We start from the raw sequence: 14,319 nt of genomic DNA, 5'->3' as shown, positions 1-14,319 counted from the left end.
TTATCTTTTTTGTTTGTTTTTGTTTTACAACAATATCACATGTTCCATAATACCCCTCTGTCAACAATTTTTTTTTTTTTTTTTTTTTTTCAAAACCAAAATTATCAGTAACTTTGAACCAAAACTAGCGCCATGGATTTTCCTTCTTTTTTTTGTTTTACAATAATCAAAATTGGGAATGAAACATAATAAAACGTGTTCATTAAAATATTGTCCAGTGTTTTATGAGTCATTTGTTTCCACGTGTTTCTCCAGACTGTTGACTATAGTTGTGTCTATGTTCAATGTGATCTAAATCCTGATGTAGTTTCCTTTCTTTGTCTTAAATCTTACCAGCCGTGTAAGTTAACTTGCATTTTTTTTTATTATCACTTTTCATTGGTGTGACCCAAACTCAGACAGTTGAATTCACAAATTGTTTTTTTTTTTTTTTTTTTGCTAAACTATCGAACACTATAACAAAATAAAATAATATAAGCAAGATGGGATGATAGAGCGAAGGTATCGATCCCCAACCATGAGCCTCGGGATTATTCTGCCCGCCGTTGTGGCTCAGGTTGCCTAACTAGCTGTGACGCTCATTCCTAGACGATTCAGGTGGTTATCCCTGCGTTTAAAGGCACAATTTGATCCAAGTGATCGTTTTCGCGTAGAAACAAAATGATTGCTCCATCGGTTGATCCTCACATGATCCAATGTGTTTCTGAATCCTAAGTAAGAATAAAATCATTGTACTTTGCTGGGATTTTCTTCTGCCGCTGTGGTCTACCTCCACGGGATGTAGGAGGTGGAGATTCCTGGGTTACTTCCTGTTGCTCAATGGCACTGCTACGGCCAGTACGCTCCTCAGATGAAGACTGAAGGCGAGTGCGTTGTCGCTGATGCTCAACTTCTGTCGGCTCTGTAGAGGGTGCCTCAGGAGCACTGTTGGCTGTTGCTCTCAGGAACCTGCGGTTGCGTCGAAATTGATGGCCGTCATCCGTTTGTACCAAGTATGACCTGTCGCCAAGGATCTTTCTACACACCGCTTGTCTCCAGGGTTGGTGAGGGAGATCAGGCTGTAGAAGTACACCTTGGCCGATTCTAAGTTCTGGTAGATCCTTAGCCCCTCGGTCATACTGGAGCTTGGCCTTCTGCTTTCTCAATTTGATTTGCTCAGGAACATTTGGTACTACATGAGGCATTAGTAGTACGTCTGGTGTGGGAAGGCCTGTACGAGTGCGTCTTGACATCAGTTTCTGGACAGCACTCACTCCATCAGGATCAGGAGTGTTCCTCCATTCCAGTATTGCTCGTTGGACATCGCTACCTTCCTTCACAGCTTTCTTGATGATCGTTTTTGCTATCTTTACAGCTGACTCAGATTTTCCATTGCTCTGGCTGTATCTGGGTGAGCTTGTCACGTGTTCAAAGTCCCATTCTGCTGCAAATTGGGCGTACTCCTGGGCCACAAATTGTGGACCATTGTCTGTTATGACTCGCTCCGGGATGCCATGACGTGCGAAATGTTGTTTAGTGCACTGGACAACATCTCCGGCTCTCGTGGCATCCATCTGGTCCACCTCCCAGTAGTCAGAGTAGAAGTCTACCGTCACCAGATAATCCTTGTTATTCACATGGAATAAATCTTGTCCCACAACCTTCCATGGCCTGCTTGGTATTTCAGCTGACATCATTGTTTCCTTTTGCTGTTTGGGCTTCATGGAATTGCATGTAGGGCATTGCTCCACCTTTTCTCTGACTTGGGCTGCCATTCCAGGCCAGAAAAGTGTGTCCCTAGCCCGTCTGATGCAGGCCTCTATTCCTAGGTGGCTCCTGTGCACTTTTTCCACCATCATACTTCGTAGTGCCATAGGGATGATCACCTTCTGTCCCTTAAACAAGATTCCATTCTGGGCTGTAATCTCATCCCTGTAATTGAAGTACTCCCGGATGCTACCAGGAACAGCCTCCTTGTTGTCTGGCCATCCTTGTCGGACCATTAACATTAGCTCCTGAAGCTGTTGGTCTGTACCGGTGCTACATCTCAGTTGGTGCTCAGTGGCTGCACTTACTTTCAAGAGATCCATCTGGTTGATGACCTCGAGTTCGTCAAAGATCCTGGATTCTTTCCTGTCATTGGGTAAGTAAGCACGGCTCAGCCAATCAGCTATGTGCATATCTTTTCCTGGCTTATGCTGTAGCTGCAACTGGTATCTTTGTAGCCTCATCAACATTCTTTGAAGCCTTTTTGGTGCTCTGTGCAAACTCTTGCCAAAGATTGGCACCAGGGGCTTATGGTCAGTCTCGACAGTTGTCTTCTTGCCTTGAATATAGTGTGCAAATCTGTCACAAGCAAACACAATGGAGAGGCACTCCTTCTCTATCTGTGCATAACACTGTTCCGTTCTCGAAAGAGCTCTGGATGCGAAGGCCACTGGTTGTCCATTCTGTAAGAGTGTGGCTCCAAGACCTTTTTCTGATGCATCACACTGAATTGTCACTTCCTGTGTTATATCAAAGTACTTCAGCACAGGTGCCTGTGTGAGCATCTTCTTGATTTCTCCCAGAGCTTGGTCGTGGTATTCGAGCCATTCAAAGTGTGCCTCTTTATCTGTCAGTCTCCGGAGAGGCTCTGCTACTTCTGAAAGCCTGGGAAGAAACTTGGCTAGGTAGGTAACACTACCTAGCAGCCTTTGGACACCCTTTTTGTCTGCTGGGGGTGCCATTCCCACGACAGCTCGAACCTTCTCTGGATCAGGACGTAATCCATCTGTTGACAGCTTATGGCCCATGTACGTCACTGTACTTTGTCTCAGCTTCAGCTTGGCCCTATTGAGCTTCAGATTCACCTTACGAGCCCTTTTAAGGAACTCTTCTAAGTTCCTATCGTGGTCAGCAAGTGCTTCTTCCTTGGTGTCGCCTGAGCCAAACACTATGAAGTCATCAGCTATGACTTCAACTCCTGGCAGGCCCTCAATAATCTCATGCTGTCTACGTTGAAATTCCTCGGGTGCTGAGGAAATCCCGAATGGCATGCGCTTGTATCTGTAACGCCCGAACGGTGTGGAGAAAGTTGTCAGGTAGCTACTGGCCTCGTCCATCTTTACTTGCCAGAAGCCATCCTTGGCGTCTAATACTGTGAAGACCTTGGCTTTGGCTAAATTTGGAAGGATATCATCAATGACCGGAATGGGGTAGTGTGGCCTCTTTATGGCTCTATTAAGATCTTTTGGATCTAGGCATATGCACAATTTCTGAGGCTTCTTTACAACTACCATACTGCTAATCCAATCGGTTGGTTCCGAGATCTTTGCTATAATCCCTCTTTCTTCTAGCTCAGTCAGCTTCTTTCTTAGGTCATTCTTGATATGCACTGGGACTCGCCTTGCCGGATGTTTTACTGGAGTGATTGTCTCATCTATAGTCAATTTGTATGCTCCCGGCAGGCATCCGAGTCCTTGAAATACATCCTTGTATTCCTCGATGAGGTCTCTGGACTGGGCCATATTGTGCACTTCCTCCTTCGCTAGGACCTTGATCACTCCCATCCTTATAGATGTCTCAGCACTAATCAATGGGATCTCCTTCGCGGTTTCGACTATCTTGAAGTGGAGTTTGTATGACTTTCCACGGAAGTAGCACGTCAGGTCCCTCTCTCCTATAACTGTTAGGAAGGAGTGTTCTGCATACAGCCTTATCCTTGACTGGGAGGGATTCAATGTCGGGCGATCTATCCCTTCCAGCTTAGCAAGCGTTTGATACGGCATTACATTGCAAGTTGCTCCCGTATCAACCTGGCATCGTATTGATTTTTTGTCATCTCTGTCTCCAACTTCCACCCTCACAAAGATTCTTTTTTCTTGGGTATCATTCAGCAGCTTAACCTCTTCCAGGGTGAAAGTAAAGTCATCCTCTGAACTGAGTTCAGCTACATCATCGCCAGCATGTACTTGTTCCGATGTGGTCTTGCAGACCTTAGCGAAGTGATGCTTGCGCTTGCATTTGGAGCACTCTTTTCCATTGGCTGGGCAATTATCACGACCTTTTTTGTGCTTGAGCCCACAATACATGCAAGCGTTGCTGTTCTTAGCTGAGTTCTTTGAGCTATCAGGTCTGCCTTTCCATTTGCCTTTCAACTTCTGTTGGTGTCGGCCTTCATTTTTGGCAGGCTTACTCTTGGCGAAGTTGACTTCCTGAAGGGATTGCTCTCCATTAGTCATCATTTTCAGCTGATGCGTGGTGGCCTCACTGATTTTTAGAGTGTCAAATGCTTTATTTAGGGTGCACTCTTCCTCCCGGAAAAGTCTGACCCTGGCCCCTTGGTCACGGCTGCCCATCACCAGGCGATCCCGGATCATTTCCTCCTCCAGTGCGGCGTCACGAAACTTGCACGTGCTGGCAAGCTGTCTCAATCGCTCAAGAAATTGTGTCACCGTTTCATGAGGTTGCTGCTCTGCTGCATTGAACATAAATCTTTCATACAGCACATTCCTCTTTGCTACAAAATGTTTCTCCAGTGCGTCCAATATCATTTGACAAGTAAGGACTTGACCTTCCGGTACACACACTTTGAGACCAGCCAACACGCTTCTACAATCTTGCCCCATTATTGTCTTTAATGTGGCCACCTGGACTTTATTCTCCTTTCTCTCCATTTCTGTCGCCGTGAAATAATCATCCCACGTCTCTCTGAAATTAGTCCAGTTTTTCTCTGTATTTCCTTTGCACACCATAGGTGTGGGTGGGGGAATTTGATACAACGCCATCTTATTATAGTGAATATTCGTTCAACCAGTCACTCGTACGCCAGAATGCATGTACTTACGGTATTAGGGTAGGTACAGTACACAGTCTCTCGGTAACTCACCGGTATCGGAAGTCCACTGCTACAAACGTCGCGCGATTCCACACAACGAGTTCGACGAGTACAGGTTCGGCGATTTCATTCCAAAAGTCACCCTTCTCTCAGTTTAAAATGTGCATCAACACAGTTCATGATTGTAGAACCGATTTTTATCCATCACTCTGACACCATGTTAGCTTATAAGGAGCACAATAAGCTAAAGAAGTCACACGGAGACGTGATCGTACAATAACACTTTGAGGTCATGTTGTTTAGTATCTCATGTGAGGGCGCTGCTTACAGGCACGCTATGATTTGCATATACGTTGAATACACATGGTGCTAGTCTGGGTATTCAGCCTAAATATCCCATAACACTTACCAGAGATAAATCGCGTGGAAAAAAATATTAAAAAATGAAATGAAATGGGAATAAAAGAAAAAAAAATGTATTTCAACTGTACTCTGAATGAACTCCAGTCATCTGAAGTGTTTTCCCAGTCATAAGATGTATTCTGTCTGTAGCCCATACGAAATATGCATCTAAAAGAAGCTCTGCATTTTTAACTTCTATGGCGGCCTGCAAACTCAATGACAAGTGAAGGACCTATTAGCGGTCTTTAAGTACGGACATGACCAGCTCTTGTATATTCACCCCTATCCTGAAAGTATGCATTATGGACTCCATTGTAATGCATCATATCATGAAAGCACCCACTTGGTGAAACTGAGCAGAAAGGCCGATGACTCTATATACTCTGACTAAATCCATAGGCTCATGGGACGGTTCTTGGTTCTGACCAATGAGTTTACCAGTGAGTGTACCAACGAGGTTCCATGACATTTGCTCCGGCGACAATTGCTCCGCTCTAAATTCCACACACTAATCGAAAGACAAACTTCAACACTGGATTTATACCCCATCCTACACCTAACATAAAACCCTATTGCAACCTTGACCCCCACCCTACATCTTAGACAAAATTAAGCCCCGAGTAATTGTCGCAGGAGCAAATATCGTGTCACCACTAATAAAGCCACCAGAGCCCATCTAATGTATTAACTGCAATTAAGTAAGACCACACAATTTTTATATAAAACTGGATTTTAAAGGAAAATGGGTCAGCCAATAAGGCGGAGCATCGCCCTATATCTTTCGAAGCAATACCACCATGCTTCCTGCACCAACCACTGGGGCAATCAGGGGCAACCAATCACTGGAATAATAATAAAGAGTAGGATTTTCATTTCTTTGTTTTTCTAGCGTGGATGCAGTACAAACTAGGCTGACTATAAACAATTGTGAATGAGAGAGCTAAGATGGATTCAGGACTGATGGAATGATCAAGAGAGGGATTGGGAGAGAGAGAAAGAGAGAAGGTGGTAAAGAGGGAGAGAGAGCAGGGGGGGGGGGCACACTAATGGGGGTTCAAATTTGAACCCTAGGTTAGGGGTTGGTATAATAGGAGCAGCCAAAAGGGTTCTATTGAGTGTAATTATGCTCATTTATGCAACATTTTAAGCACCCTAATAGGGTTCCGAAATGAACCATGTAATAAAGGTGCAAATTTAAACCTTTCTCAACGTCAAGTATTACCAACGTTAAAAGGTGAAAACTTGCACCTTTTAAGGTGCAAACAGTCAAGTCTTGATGCAAATAACAACTAAATTTTTTGCACCTTTTTCCCACTTGAGATGCAAGATAACACCGTAAACGGTGCAACCGGCGTTTGATTTTTGGTGCAAAAACTTCTCAGTGTGCAGAGACAGAAAGGGAAGGGAGAAAGAGAGTAATGAGGTGAGTCATTAACGGAACTCCATATACAAGAAAGAGAGCAAGAGGAAAATGGATACCAGTGCGTCTCCAAGAAAGAAAGGATGAAGAACGAGATAGAGACGGGAGGAAGAGGAGGAAATGGAAATGATGAAAGTAAAGGAAGGAAGCCCATGGTGTGCATCTGTGTGGCATGGTTTATTTTAGTTGGGAGTTCATCATGTGTCATCATTACAGCTCACAGATTCCAATTACCATCACATTCCATTTATCAATACATGTCATCATCTATCACTCTCTGACTGAACTCTGTCTGAACTTCTCCACCATTCAGCCTCTTCATTTTTCTTCCTCTCTTTCTTTCCCTTGTACTTGTCTCTGTCCCTCTCTGTATTTCTTTCCTTCTCCCCCATCTCTCTCTATCTCTCTTTCCCTCCATCATTCTTAGGTTGTTTTACACCTCTCTTTCCCAAGCTTCACACATTTCCCCCATCCTCCCATCTTCTAAATGATTCCTCATCTATGTTTATTTTTCTCACTAAATATCTCTTTGTAATTTGTTTCCCCCAGACGGCCTCTTTTATTGCTTTTAAAATAACTCTGCAGTTCATTTATATTGTTTTATAATCACACTAGTATCATTTTGCTTTCACTCATGCCTGCATGCATTTACTTTTCCATTCAATTATGTCTTTACAATAAAATGTGAGCATATACATGTATGGTCTTATTTGATATGTATACTTTCAATTAAAATGGGAATAAATAGTGGTATTAAACAGATGGACAATAATGGGTGAAAATAACAAAAAGATGGACAGATGAAAATGCATGGTGAGTAGTAAAAATAAAAGATAGACAAAAGTCAATGGAAATGAGAGGGCAATAGGGAGAAAGATGGGAAGATAATTGTAAGATATAGATGGAATGGATAGAGAATGGGGGAAAGAAAAAAAAATGAAGAGAGAGACAGATAGAATGAGAGAGAGAGATTTGATTTATTGATTTATTTATTTATTTATTTCCGTTCAAACAAAAGATATAATCAAAGTAAAGTGTAAATACATGTTCAAAATAATACATACTCAAAATAATACATACAGTTCTATAACATTTCATAACAAATATTGAATATAAAATTATCTGAACGGAGGGACTTGCCAAGAAAAGCAGAGCTTGTAAATAATGCAAGTCCCTAAACATAATTCCAATACTAATTAACATAACCTATATACTATAGACGGGTGGAAAACAAAAATAAAATACATAATCTACAAAATACCAAAATAGAGCGTATGAGCGACAACAAAAAGTGGAAAGTAATTTGAATAATTGGAGTGATAACGATAATGATGATAAAATTTTTAATAGAAATTATAAGAGTGGAAAAGGGAGGCAAAGGAAAGAGAGAGGAGAAAAGGGTGGTGCAAATAAAACTGAAAATAAAAAGAGGAACATGACAGGTGCACAGGTCATAGGACACAGTAGTGACATTATTTAGAATATATATTAGACAAATTTGTTGATAATTAAATGATAGTTGTAAATACGTTTAGTTACAGTTATATATTAGCTTGACTTGTTGGTGTGGAGTATTGACAGATTAGCATCTTTTTAAGAGATAGAGAAGAAAGTGGGGGGATGTATTACGGTGTAAAGATATGAGAAAGGGAAAGACAGAGAGAGAAAATGAGAGAGAGAAATCAAAAGAGAGAGAGAGAGAGAGCAAAGAGAATAAAATAAGGAGGGAGAATGCAAAAGAAAATCAAACAGATGCTTCAGGGAGCAGATATCATTTAGATAAAACTACATTATTCACTATTGCCCCCTTTTATCGGGCAAAATCTTAAAACATCATCTGTCATCGCCTCTTTTCACTTTGTAGCCTCTGCTATAATACCTAATTCATCATTCGACCCATCCAGGTAAATCATCCCAGGCCTGTCTTTGGTTTGTCTCTTGAAAAGAAATTCATCTCCCTTGACAAACGTGAAAAATTCCCTTGCTTTAACATCTTCAACAGCATCAGAAGAAACACCAACCATGCATGCCAAAAATTTATCTTACATTACCACGATCACCGAGTAGAGAGTCATCCTTGTGCTACGCTAGACAGATTCTTGATATTTTTAAACATTATGAAGTGTGATTTCCTAGTAAGAAACGAACACTTCATGCCAGAAACATCTTAGCATCATTAAAGAATCCATGCATGCTCAAAGAACGATTTAAGGCCATCAATGATGACAAATGATGATATTAGGAGGGTGGCATGGAATGCGTACATTATTGTAAATTCAAGCATAAATGTTGGAAGTTGAGACGAGAATATAAGAAAGAACATTTATGCTCACATTTTTTTTCATTTTTGGAGAATGGAATACAACAAATGTGAAACAAATATCAGATATTTTCCCAAATTACTACAAATTACACCTTATAATTAGCTAAGAAAATAAATATATTAACCATGGAATAATATTAATATCTATTTCAAACATACTATGTTCACATCTACTGAAGATAGCAAACATCTCCTTCCTGATATGGGTACGCTTTTTACTACTACTGCTGCTGCTGCTGCTGCTGCTGCTACTACTACTACTACTACTTCTACTACTACTACTACCAGCAACAATATTTTAGTAATAATGATAAGAATGATAAGAAATAAAATCCCTACTTCTACTGCAACTGCAAATGAGAATATGCTAATAATGATTAAAACGATTGTATCACTACCAAGAAAATGAATCATGAAATAAAAAGGGATATTGATCAACAAAGACAATAGCTGAAATTCACTGACACTACCGCTAAGCCACATGAAGGAACTTTCTTCTAATCTGGTATAGTTGAATTATTTTGATTGACAGGCGTTAGGTACCACTAATCTCATTAATCAAGCCCCGACAAAAGGTGGTTGAATCAATTGAGAATATTTGCACAATCTCTCAATCAATCCATAACTACAACCTCCAAAGCACTTGAATATGCCTCAGTCCCCCACTAGATGTGAGAGCAAACCATGTGACGGATACAATAAGTACATTTACATAACCACAGAAACCATTTTGAGAAAAAAGAATCATCAGTAAACCCCTTTTCTGACTACCATTTATTAACAGTGCAATAACTTCACAAATGATCAAACCTTTTTCAAGTTTTGAGGGGTTTTTTTTAAAGAGAGATATGTGGAATAGTGTCATTATTCATGGTCATCTTAGCACTAACAAATAATAATTAAAAAATGTTCAATTGTTCTTCTGCATGACTGCATGATTAATATACAGTAAATAACCCTCATAAGTAATAGAAAGCCAATATAATTATAGTTGAATTTTTATAAGAGAGAGAGAGAGAGAGAGAGGAGAAAGTTGATGTAACATGATTACCACTGCCATAGATATTAAAAAGGTAATTTCATAATCAATTTTGAAAGTAGATGTATGAATATCATAATCCATTGAGAATTCAGCTGTCAAACAGATAAATTGCAGATACTAGTAAAAATTCTTGTCATTGCTTGTAGTTACTGATTAAAGCTGATCTTTCTGAGGTGTTGAATGACTGTTTCAGTGGCCCAAACATGGAGTAGTGCGTGTGCAGTGCTTTGTAGACAAAAGGAAAAAGGCGCTATATCAAATATCTACATGTATTGGAATGCATTGGACTGGATTGGAATTTACAACAATTTAGGGTAGCTTGTGTCTTTACTGTCATGTTAATTTGTTTACTTTGCTTAATTACATGTTCAACTAACAGCAAAATTCCTGAATGTGAATGTATGTCTTTAAAATTTTAGTAGTGTGAAAGGGTTCATTAATATACATGTACATAAATATATTGAAGATCTTGCTCACTGCCTGGGTACTAGTTTAGCCATCCATGCAGATGAAGCATTACAAGAAATACTGACCTACTTGATGGTAAAAGTTCATCTTCTAGTGTACCCGTAGATGGCAGAATAAATCGATTCACACAAAAATAAATTTTCTCTTTTTGTCACTCTTAACTTAGTTAGCATATGTGGGGAATAATGAAATGGAAACAAGAACTTGGATCTCCTTTCTCCTATCCAAATATTGTGCTGTAATTGAAGTGTACTTGGCATATCGGGCATGCTTGCTCGAAATGAGGAGTAACTTTGGCCCCGCCTTTTTCGTTTATTTCCTTAAAGGGGAAATTCACCTTGAAGAAAAATTTGTTGTAAAAACAGCAGAAAAAATAATAAAAAGATATTGGTAAAGGTTTGAGGAAAATTCATTGAAGATTAAGAAAGTTATTGTGCCATCATTAAACGAGCAGCTGCCCCATATGTCATGTAATGTAAAATGCATAAATATCCATTTTTGTAATGGTTCGTGATAGCCCATTTTGTTTTAATTTTTTTTATAAAAAGGTGTGAAATGATTTGTCTATAGATCTTACTGAAGGTACAGCAAAAACCATTTTCAATCCCTGAGAAAATAGCAATTTATTGATTTTCTACCATACGATATGTAGGAAAGATGCTCACATATGATATCAGAAATCAAATAATTAAAATTCTAATAACTTTTTACGGTAATTCTTTGATGGATTTTCCTCAAACCTTCGCCAATAGCTTTGATGTTTTCTGCTAATTGTTAGATAAATCGGTGTTATTAGAATATTGTGGAATAAAACTCTTTCCACGAATTCTTTTAAATGTTAAGGAGCAAGCATATCAAGAAACGTTTCATTAATATGATAATTGCTTCTTTTTATTAATCAAAATCACCATTCCACTATAGTTATCTTTAGTAGACGTAGAAGTAGTGTCGAGTGATTGCCTCGTAGCCTGATGTTTCCATTGAAGGTCGATGTGCAAACTAACGCCTTTGGTATTCCGGTTGCTTGTCAAGACTGATGAAAAGAAAATGGGAAGAAAGAATAAGAAGAAAAAAAGAAGAAGTTCAAAAAGAAGAAGTAGAAGTAAAAGAAGAAGGAGAAGAAGAAGAAGGAGAAGTAGTGCAGTAGCAGAAGTAGAAGTAGTAGTATTAGAAGAAGTAGAAGAAGAATGGGAAGAAGAAGTAGTAGTAGAAGTATTAGAAGAAGAAAAAGAAGAAGAAGAGGAGGACTGATATTTATAATAAGAAGAAGAAATAAAAGAAGAAAAAGAAGTAGGAGGAGGATAAGGAGAAAAATGAAGAAGGAGGAGGAGGATAAGATTCCCCTTTAAACCAGTTTAAAAGTGGGAAGCATTACAGTGGAAACCAGTTTAACCTATAGTGACAAGACTGCTTTACATGAAGTGTTTTTGGGAACCAGACAAGGAGATTGAAATGAGAATGCTGGTGAAGTGGTTTACGGGGAAACCAGTTCAAGAGAATAGATAGGAACGGGGTCCAAGGTTCTACTGTGTGATAGAGGTTTTTGGAACGACTGCTCTGTTTGTGATAGCTATTGTACCTACATGTAGATAGGCGATGCTGCATGAAGTAAAAAGAGATTATGCAATCCTATGCAAAATATGAATAGGCCTAATATGTTTGACATTCAATTGTCTTCATTAGACCCGATGAGGCTATAAAAGTAGGTCAAAGGTTATCACCACTTTGAGTAGGACTTTCCCCCGTTAAAAAATTTCTGACAAGCAAGCAAAACAGAAAACGGCCCATCAAGTATGGTTATGGAGAGTCCGGAACTATATTGGTGGGGCCGAGATGACCCTCAACCCCACTAATGAGCAACATTTGTCAGTGTCGGTGCTTCACTCAACCCAGATTACTGTGTTACTCAACAGCAAGTTTCACACAAAAATATCAATACAAAATAAACCTAACTGAACAATATCAAACCTGATTCTGCTAATCTTGGTCCAGTTGCATTAAAGTTACTATTATGGTATACTTTGACATCCAGTGGTAACTTCCCTGTAATCCTTGATTTAAATTTTGCTGTCGAGTATTGGAAGGCAAAAAATTACTTTATCTGAACATTTCACTCTGAAAGAGAAATTCTTCTTCTTCAAACTGTCAAAATTTGAAGTTGTAAACTCGAATAAAAGACAAGATACAAGAGTTTTCTTTGAAAACCACATTTTGCGGACTGCTTGGAAGTTTCATCGAGATTGTACAGCACACATCTCATGATTGAGTGTACCCTGAAGCTCAAACCTTGCTCTCTCCTAATTTTTTTTTAGATCTCTCGCTGCATTGCTTCTCAATTCCATCAAGTACTTATGAAGACTATTGTTGATGAATTTTGACAATTGATAGATCATTTTAAATCTTAGGATATGCTTTTTCAAGCTAAAAGATAATAACAAAAAAAAAATCATTTTGGGGACTTATTATTGGTTAGGGAGTGGCGGATCACATTACTTTAATGCAACAGGGCAGTGGCGTTGCAGGACAAGATAGTTTGTTTACATCTCTGTCAAAGATCATTTCTCCCAGACACGAACACAATACCTATACCTGCTCCAAAGGACTGTTTGAGTAGCTGGCCTTAAATCAATCATACCTTGTAACTCCATTAATCCAGGAAAGCTCAATTAAAGATAAACAATGACTGGTCGGCCCCCTCAACCAGCCTGCATTATGCACCACTCAATCCGCGGTCAAAATAGAATAGAGCAATCGATACCCACCCACTCCATCACAGTGCATCTACGTACTGATTGGAAATTAAGCTTGACCTAAAGTGGTGTATATAATGTACCAATGGTGTCTGGTTGGTAAAGCAAAATAGGCTTTATTTTGTCAAACTGGTCCCATCTTTTATTGGAATACTTTTTTATTCAAGAAATAGGCAGTTTTCACATGAGTTAATCCAGATTAAAGCCCAGTCTAAAATAAGTTTAATTTTCAGTACACATTTATGCTAAATGCCACGTTTTGACTCATTTCCTTATTCAAACAATTTACAAAATAATTACTTTAAATTTACTTAACTTTCATAATTACCTGCTTTTTTTCAATTTCATTGAAAATTCAATCTTGAGGATACTGTTCATAGCATGCTCAAGTTGGTGTTCACTCCATAAATAATTAGTTTACTTTTTTATCCACTAATTTTTTAGCTCAACATCCCAAATTTGCATCATTATATACTGCCTACATTACCTTATATGAATTTTGGGGCCTCTTTTTTAATTTTCTAGGAATTTGGGGGTATTTGCAAGTGTTTTTTGTCAATTAGATTAAGATGTTTAGCTCTGATCACATTTGGTGACAGCTGCAGATTGGATTCTTTCAAAGATTTACATCGAATAGATCTACATGTAGGAAAAATGAAGATTGTCATACCTGTATCACTGCACGAAACAAAATGACAATGAACCTATCGAACTATGCACTGGGAAGCCCAGTTTCACAGACCATAATTTCACTGATATAAGCTACTTAAATTCCTGAACCTGATTGGATGAAAGCCATTTTGTGTAGGAAAATTGATGACAAGATGCACGAGGATATTGCTCTTTGTGAAAAATAACACTTGGGGGTTGAAACCAGAATAGAATGAGCTTCAGCTGTTACAAGCTACTAACATCCTCGATTCTGATTGGATGAAAGCCATTTTGTGTAGGAAAAGTGATGACAAGATGCTTGAGGAAATTACTCTTCAGGAACAATAACACTTGGAGGTTGAAACCAGAATAGAATGAGCTTCAACTGTTACAAGCTGCTAAAATCCTCGATTCTGATTGGATGAAAGCCATTTTGTGTAGGAAAAGACACTGGAGGAAACAGCT

The 14,319-nt window shown here is 39.1% G+C and overlaps 1 protein-coding gene across 1 annotated transcript; it reads right to left on the bottom strand.

The window, feature by feature from the left end:
• Window positions 1–710: 710 nt before the first annotated feature.
• LOC129254529 (uncharacterized protein K02A2.6-like) lies at window positions 711–4,748 on the bottom strand. Its single transcript, XM_054892995.2, has one exon. It carries the CDS (start codon window positions 4,746–4,748, stop codon window positions 711–713), a length of 4,038 nt encoding a protein of 1,345 aa, XP_054748970.2.
• Between the last annotated feature and the right edge of the window lie 9,571 nt (window positions 4,749–14,319).

Source organism: Lytechinus pictus, chromosome 14, assembly GCF_037042905.1.
Source record: "Lytechinus pictus isolate F3 Inbred chromosome 14, Lp3.0, whole genome shotgun sequence".
Classification (NCBI taxonomy): domain Eukaryota; kingdom Metazoa; phylum Echinodermata; class Echinoidea; order Temnopleuroida; family Toxopneustidae; genus Lytechinus; species Lytechinus pictus.
Note: the sequence above shows the minus strand (reverse complement) of the source record. Positions and strands in the feature narration are given on the sequence as shown.

Coding starts and splice junctions, on each gene's coding strand:
- LOC129254529 (XM_054892995.2), bottom strand. CDS start 4,748: ATGGCGTTGTATCAAATTCCCCCACCCACACCTATGGTGTGCAAAGGA.